Below are 9,016 nucleotides of genomic sequence, written 5' to 3'. Positions count from 1 at the left end.
ACAGAAATCCCTTGATTGTGGTCGGGAAGTTCGTATGATTGGCCTTGATTTTAGTGCTGCCTTTCACCGTGTAAATCATGAGGTTCTTGTTTGCAAACTCAAACTGTTGGGAGTGGGTGGGTCGTTTCTTAGCATCATTGTTGAATTTTTAAGTAATAGATCGCAAGGAGTTGTTGTTGATGGACACCATAGTGAGTATAGCAATGTGATATCTGGTGTTCCACAGGGTAGTGTTCTTGGCTCATTACTTTTCATACTATATACATATGACATGTGGTTTGGCCTAGAAAACAAGCTTGTAGCATATGCAGATGATGATACTTTCTTTGAATCAATTCCATCTCTTGAATGTAGATCTGGGGTTGCTGAATCCCTTGATAGAGATCTAGATAAAATTAGTGCAAATTATTGGGTATGAAGATGAATCCTAACAAAACTCAAAGTATGATTGTAAGTAGGTCAAGGCCAGTTGCTCCTCAACATCTAGATATTAGCATTGATAATGTTTCTTTAACTTTGTATGACTCTTTTAAAATTTTAAATGTGATTCTTGACAGCAAATTTACTTTTGAGAAACACATAAGGTCTGTGTCTTCTTCGAGTGAACAAAGAATTATCTCACTGAGCAAGTCTTTTAAGATTTTCGGTGATCTATTCTAAAGTGTTTCAATTCTTTCATTCTACCTTATTTCGAGTATTGTTCTCCTGTCTGGTTTTCCGCTGCTGATTCTCATCTTAATTTGTTGGACAGGAACTTACAGTCTATTAAATTTCTTATTCCTGATCTATATATTAATCTTTGGCACCGTTGTTCAATTAGTTCATTATGCATGTTGCATAAGATTTTTCATAATTCTGATTATCCTTCGCATTCAGATCTTCCTGGACAGTTCCAGCCTGTTGGTAATACTAGGCAGAAAGTTAATTCTAATAGTCAGGCCTTCTCCATCATGAGACTCAATACTATGCAGTATTCTAGAAGTCTCATTCCAGCTGTGACCAAGTTGTGGAATGATCTTCCTAATCGGGTAGATGAATCAGTAGAACTTCAAATGTTCCAACTTTCAGCAAATGTTTTTATGTTGAACAGGCTGACATAAGTATCTTTTCATAGTTTATATATGAAAGATCTGTTTTAATGTTATACTGTTCCTAAAATATTTCATATCAATTGTCCATTTCTTCTCATATATTTTACTTATTTCCTTGTTTCCTTTTCTCGCTGGGCGATTTTTCCCTGTTGGAGCCCTTGAGCTCATAGCATCCTGCTTTTCCAACTAGCGTTGTAGCTTAGGAAATAATAATAATAATAGTAATAATAATAATAATAATAATAATAATAATAATAATAATAATAATAATAATAATAACTTTCTCTTGTCTTCTTTCATCAATGCATTTCCACCTCTTCATTATCAAATTAAATTCCTTACAAGTCTGGCGCAATTTGAAATCTAGAAAACAATATAATAATGGCTTACTAAAGCCTTACAAAATTCAATGTTATCTTCTTCCTTCTGACGAAAAAGCATTCAGTTGCCCCTTATCCCTCTGGTGGCATAATGGTAAAACTTTCCAAACCATCTTATGCCTACGATGACTCTGTGGTAACATTTCCGTTAGTCCATTCTTTATTGAAAGACCCACAGAGCCATCTGTTGGATAAATGCCAGATTCTCAATCGATTCTTGTGATCTAAATACGGATCCTCTGGCCTTCAAAACTGATGTTGCCATGGGAATTACATTCTGATGCATTAGCTCATACATGCATACATATATTCAAACGTAAATAGATATATACACAGAAATTAATTCATTCTGACTTGTCGTAATAGGCTTGAAATGTCAACATACATAACTTATCAGGAACTGGATATAGAAGAACCTCTCATGGACTTGGAATCTAAATGTAGAATACACTGAAAGAGGAAGAAAGCTGTGTGCTCTTCCAAAATGTGATGTACCGAGTTGTTTTCATTCCAATATGTGATCTACCAAGTAGTTTTTTGCTTCACCGTTGCTCGCTTCGCTTGCAAAGAACAAAATACATCACTGCTCCCATGGAGTGGTAAGCGGTACATATAGAGCTGCGCTCGCTCACCCAGTTGGTCTTTATTTTTTAAAACTTCCAATGGTTTTTGCTCCATACGATCTACTCGTAGATCACATGCCATAAATAGCGAATCACTGTCATAGATTGGTAGATCATATATTGGAAGAGCACCAAAATCTGTATCTTAAGGGTGTGATTGAGGAAGAGGAAATAAAAGGGGGAAAGAAATCCTGTGGTATGCCAGTACAAACATAGATGCTTTAGTGAGGAGAGAGAAAGATACGATGGGAACGCACAAAGGTTTGATGGGAACACATATAAAGGTTCCTTGGAAACACAGAAACGTCCATTGGGAACACAAATATGTCCCTTGGGAACACAAAAACGTTCTTTGGGAACACAAAAAAAATGTCCCTTGGGAACACAGAATGGTCCTTTGGGAACACAGAATGGTCCATTTAGGAAACGAAAAGGCCCCTTAGGAACAAGGGTCCAGTGTGGGAACACAGAACATTCGCTTCAGAACACATAAGGGTTTAATGAGGACACAGAAACCCTGTTGAGAATACAAAAAGGTTTTGTGGGAGAAAAGGAACACCAGTGAAAACACAAAAACACTTGTGGGAACACAAAAGGGTCCAATGGGAAAATAGAATGTTCTCTTGGGAACACAGAAAGGTTCCTTGTGAACAAAGATCAATGTGGAGCACATGAAAGTCACTTAAAAACAAAGAAAGGTCTAGAAAGAACACAAAGCCTACATTAAAAGTACAGAGAGGTACAGATGGAACACAAGAACACTAGTGGGAACACTTAATGGTCCAATGGGAAGACAAAACAAAGTGGAACACAGAAAGGTCCACATTCACCATCATCAACTCAACCGAAACACAGTGAATCAAGACTCCTGAACTCATTCAATCCATTATGTCTTACCAAGTTATCCATGTAAGCTTTGAATTGCATAAGTCTGAGACTATCTTATTCTCATTAGCCAAGCTTTGGTATTCTCTTTCTATTTCCCGTTTCCCCCGGCTTTTATAAGATTTATTTTTTTTTTTCAAGAGGCTGAGGTTCTGTAGTTCATTTTAAAATTAAGCACGTCTTCATGTACTATTTATTCTATTATTTTTTTTTGAGGGAAGAATCCGGGCATATAAATGTTTCTACTTATTTTTTTCCCATAGACCTGTTTCTTTAAGAGGGAATTAGACCCTGTCGATAACCTTCGAAAATGTATAATTATTATTATTACTAAAAGCTAAACTATAACTCTTGTTGGAAAAGCAAGAAGATATAAGCCCAAATGCTCCAGCAGGGAAAAATAACCCAGTGAGGAAAGGAAACAAGGAAATAAATAAACTAAAAGAGAAGTACTAAACCATAGAAATATAATATTTCAAGTACATTAACAACATTAGATTAGATCTTTTATATAAAAACTACAAAGAATTAAAAAAAAAAAAAACAAGAGGAAAAGAAATGATAGAACAGCGTGCCAGAGTGCACCCTCAAGCAAGACTCTTCCCAGATGTTAAAAGAAACTTACACGTTCATAGAAATGTAGCTTAGGTGCCTGAACTTGAATAAAAGTGGGCTACTTAAGTGACATAATTTCCCATCATGGAGTGCGCTGGGTTTGGCGTGGTCGCAGCTCAGCTCAAAACGTTAAATATCCACAGAAGTTCAGCTCAAAACGTTCGACATCCACAGAAGCTCAGCTCAAAACGTTCAATATTCATAAAAGCTCAGCTCAAACCATTCAATATCCACAGAAGCTGTGCTCAAAACGTTCAATTCCACAGAAGCTTAGCTCAAATCGTTCAATATCCACAGAAGCTCAGCTCAAAACGTTCAATATCCACAGAAGCTGAGCTCAAAACGTTAAATATATACAGAACATCAGCTCAAAAAGTTCAATATCCACAGAAGCTCAGCTCAAGCCATTCAATATCCACAGAAGCTCAGCTCAAAACGTTCAATATTCACAGAAACTCAGCTCAAACCATTCAATATCCACAGAAGCTCAGCTCAAAACGTTCAATATTCACAGAAGCTCAGCTCAAAACCTTCAATATCCACAGAAGCTAAGCTCAAACCGTTCAATATCAACAGAAGCTCAGCTCAAAACGTTCAATATCCACAGAGGCTCAGCTCAAAACGTTCAATATCCACAGAGGCTCAGCTCTAAATGTTCAATATCCACGAAGCTCAGCTGTAAACGTTCAATATCCACAGAAGCTCAGCTCTAAACGTTCAATATCCACAGAAGCTCAGCTCTAAACGTTCAATATCCACAGAGGCTAAGCTTAAACCGTTCAATATCCACAGAGGCTCAGCTCAAAACGTTCAATATCCACAGAGGGTCAGCTCAAAACGTTCAATATCCACAGAGGCTCTGCTCAAAACGTTCAATATCAACAGAAGCTCAGCTCTAAACGTTCAATATCCACAGAAGCTCAGCTCTAAACGTTCAATATCCACAGAAGCTCAGCTCTAAACGTTCAATATCCACAGAGGCTCAGCTCAAACCGTTCAATATCCACAGAGGCTCAGCTCAAAACGTTCAATATCCACAGAGGCTCAGCTCAAAACGTTCAATATCCACAGAAGCTCAGCTCAAACCGTTCAATATCCACAGAGGCTCAGCTCAAAACGTTCAATATCCACAGAAGCTCAGCTCTAAACGTTCAATCCACAGAGGCTTAGCTCAAAACGTTCAATATCCACAGAGTGTAGATCAAACCGTTCAATATCCACAGAAGCTCAGCTCTAAACGTTCAATATCCACAGAAGCTCAGCTCTAAGCGTTCAATATCCACAGAAGCTCAGCTCTAAACGTTCAATATCCACAGAGGCTCAGCTCAAACCGTTCAATATCCACAGAGGCTCAGCTCAAAACGTTCAATATCCACAGAGGCTCAGCTCAAAACGTTCAATATCCACAGAGGCTCAGCTCAAAACGTTCAATATCCACAGAGGCTCAGCTCAAAACGTTCAATATCCACAGAGTGCAGATCAAAACGTTCAATATCCACAGAGGCTCAGCTCAAACCGTTCAATATCAACAGAAGCTCAGCTCAAAACGTTCAATATCCACAGAGGCTCAGCTCAAAATGTTCAATATCCACAGAGGCTCAGCTCTAAACGTTCAATATCCACAAGGGCTCAGCTCTAAACGTTCAATATCCACAGAAGCTCAGCTCAAAACGTACAATATCCACAGAGGCTCAGCTCTAAACGTTCAATATCCACAGAGGCTCAGCTCTAAACGTTCAATATCCACAGAGGCTCAGCTCAAAACGTTCAATATCCACAGAGTGCAGATCAAAATGTTATTAACGATCAATAACCACAGATAAGAAAATAATTTGGTTTCATGTTCGTCTTTCAGCAATATAGGAAGCGATGATGGCTACTGTATATTTGCGTCGTCAGCGTCGAATATGGAATAAAATCTTTGCCAGATATAGTTCCAGTACTGGAAGCGTCGCTCCCAAGGAGGGCGTTCCTTACAAAACGACTCTAAAGGTAAGTTTCTTCCTAACCCATTTCTTATTTGGTTATTGATTACATATTTACTTTATATTTCTTGCAAAACTATTCATGGGTATTTCAACCTGTTCTGACCCTAGTTAAAAAAACACGCTGTCACTACCTATGGGGCTAGATGGGCCTATGCAAATTCCATTACTTATATTCTACAGTAGCAATACTTCCCGAGGAATTACAAAATGTCACATTAGGCCACAATTTTCTATCTTAAATATAGTAGGGTAAGGCAATTTTGGACAAATAAGGCAAATATTGGACAGATACAATATCTCTAAAAATATTTATAATTTTCGAAAACTATGTTGCTATTAGAAATTACCCAACCTTCTACTTTATAAATATTAGTATGTCTGGTTTTTAAAAAGTATTAAGTACCCCTACATAAATTGTTGAATATGGGTGTCCAATAATTGCCTCACCTTCATTTTAGGGTTTCTCAGAAATAATACAGGAAATTCTTTTTTCTAAAAACAAATTAGTGGATGATGCTAAAAGAAGGTTTAAAATGAAAAATTAATGAAAAAATATGGAATATCTAGTGTCCAATTTTGCCTTGCCTTGAAAAATGGTAAGGCAATTTTGGACACTTAATTTATGAAAACATCAATTCATAATGTTATGTTATTAAGTAATAGATTTTGGAAACTATCTATCTATCTATCTATCTATTTATCTATATATATATATATATATATATATATATATATATATATATATATATATATATATATTCTTAATGATTTTAACTAGAAATATAGATAAATGATAGTTCTTTGAAAATATTTTCTATCATTTATTTCAATAGAAAATCATATTGATTTATAAGAAAATAAAAAAGAAAAAGTTTTCTTTTCATAGAAAATGATAATCAAACCTATTACTAATGAGAAAATAGGGACAAGTACAAAATTGGAAATAAAGGTGAACAATTCAATATATACTATAGCCATATACGTGACAATTTAAATGCTTGAATATATGACGGGTCTAATTAATTTAACCGAATGCTCAAAAACAGCTTCAGTTCTTTTAAATATGGCACTAAATATTCTCTTTGAGGCATGGGCTCCATAAATAAAGGACCATTAATTCCATCTGTAATTTGAAAAGGGTATGTATCCGTTTGGTGCTCTGGATACTCCTCTATTTCTAATGCCCGGCAGTTGATCTTACTGGAATTAGTATGGACCGGCAGGGGTCACTTGCCTTATTTAGATAGGCGCTGCGCATCCCTAAGAAACTGGCTATTCTTTGATGAATTTAGCCTATGAATCCTCTATGGATTTAGTCAGTCTATTGAAAGCGAAAATGAAAGAATTGCCCCCAGTCCCGGCCGTAGTGGGTTGCTAAGAAACTCCCAGTTTGAAAATACTAAAGAAAAATTGAAAATTGGTTATTGAAATGTTAGAACCATGAATCAAACTGGGAAGTTACAGCTAGTAGAGAATGAATTTATGAAAAATAGTTTGAATATCTTGGCCCTAAGGAACAGATGGAGTTAGAAGAGAAGGGGTAGGAATAATGATGATGACACCAAGAGCAGAAAAGGCATTAACCAAATGGTGAGCTGTAGGTAGCAGATTGTTACTTACAAAAAATATTATTATTATTATTATTATTATTATTATTATTATCATCATCATTATTATTATTATTATTATTATTATTATTATTATTATTATTATTATTATTATTATTATTATTATTATTATTATTATTATTATTATTATTATTATGAGTTATTAGAGCCTATTGAAACCAGAGAAAAAGAGAATTTTTCGCGAGTCCTAAACGGCTTCGGAAGAAATAGCCGTAGACTTAGCATAGAGTTCTAAATGACGCAAGAACGGAATCTTCCCGGACCAGTAGATCAAATCACTGTTAATTATTATTATCATTAATTATTATTGATTATTATCAATTATTAATTATTATTATTAATTATTATTATTAATTATTAATTATTGATTATTAGTTATTATTATTATTATTATTATTATTACTACTACTGCTATTATTATTATTATCATTATTATTATATTCATTATTATTAATATGAGTTATTAGGGCCTATTGAAACCAGAGAAAAAGAGAATTTTTCGCGAGTTCTAAATGGCTTCGGAAGAAAATCGTGGTTCTCCAAATGGATTCAGAAGAAATTACCATAGACTTAGCATGGAATTCTGAATGATTCCTGATGCGAATCTGAACGACTTCGAAAGAAAACCCTGAATCTCCAAATGTCTTCAGAAGAAATAGCCGTAGACTTAACATAGAGTTCTGAATGTGTCCAGAACGGAATCTTCATGGAGCTGTAAATCAAATCACGTAATTTATTATTATTATTATTATTATTAGTTATTAGGGCCTATTGAAACCAGAGAAAAAACGAGAATTTTTTGCGAGTCCTAAACGCCTTCGGGAGAAAATCTTCGTGCATCTCCAAAAGGATTCAGAAGAAATTTCCATAGACTTAGCATGGAATTCTGAATGATTCCAGAAATCTCTGAACGATTTCGGAAGAAAATCTTCCTGAATCTCCTCTCCAAATGACTTCAGAAGAAATAGCCGTAGACTTAGCATAGAGTTCTGAATGACTCCAGAACGGAATCTTCCCGCAGCAGTTCTGAACGGCTCCGCCCCGGATTCCAAAAGACTTCTGAAGACCTGATCTCTCTCTCTCTCTCTCTCTCTCTCTCTCTCTCTCTCTCTCTCTCTCTCTCTCTCTCTCTCTCTCTCTCTCTCTCTCTCTCTCTCTTTTTTTTTTTAAACATACCTTGCAACACCTCACGATCTATATGTACTGTAGCTATGGAAGTTTACGCAGTGAACATTGGGAGGAGGATTTCACTTTACTCACAGAGCTTGCGTTCTGGCGGAACAGGTAACTGACTGTGAGAATTTTGTTACAGCTACAGGATGAACTGGAGGCTATTCGGAACAACTTCATCTACAGATAGTTTGGATAGTTGCTGCCGAAGTTGGCGAGCTTTGAAGATCATAGTGTAAGCGCCTTGAAGGATAATTTGCTTGCGGTTTAGCGAGGATGTCCTATAATTGGATTGCATTACTGCAAAGCGGTCAGCGACGTGTGTTTCTTCAAAATTCGGCATTGAATATAGAACATATCAGGACGGCATTGGTAAATATATTGTGTTGCTCTTCGTTGACTTTAGTATGATGGCGTATAGTGTATGCCGAGAAATCAATGGCATCCATGTCTTTACCCATCACCCTTATAGGTAAAGACATGAAAGCCATTGATTTCTCCGAGGAATCTGACGAGGAAAAACAGCACTGAAATGTCTCTTGAAATCTCGAAGGAGATTAGCGAACTAAGCAAAGAAGATCTTGAAAAACTATAAAAGACAGAAGAGAATAGAGAAGGAAAGCCTTTCTATGAAGA

General features: G+C 36.0%; 1 protein-coding gene across 1 annotated transcript in view; it reads left to right on the top strand.

Moving 5' to 3' along the window:
* LOC137656663 (sarcosine dehydrogenase, mitochondrial-like) overlaps positions 1 to 9,016 on the top strand; it is a 42,129-nt gene that overhangs the window by 7,616 nt on the left and 25,497 nt on the right. The window contains exon 2 of the mRNA XM_068390836.1: positions 5,450 to 5,586. Coding sequence (XP_068246937.1) covers positions 5,464 to 5,586 — 123 coding nt within the window. The 5' untranslated portion in view covers positions 5,450 to 5,463. The remainder of the gene's footprint in view (positions 1 to 5,449; positions 5,587 to 9,016) is intronic.

The sequence above is a fragment of the Palaemon carinicauda genome, chromosome 17 (genome assembly GCF_036898095.1).
Source record: "Palaemon carinicauda isolate YSFRI2023 chromosome 17, ASM3689809v2, whole genome shotgun sequence".
NCBI lineage: Eukaryota > Metazoa > Arthropoda > Malacostraca > Decapoda > Palaemonidae > Palaemon > Palaemon carinicauda.
The sequence above is the reverse complement of the archived record's forward strand: the minus strand, read 5'-3'. Positions and strand labels throughout refer to the sequence as shown.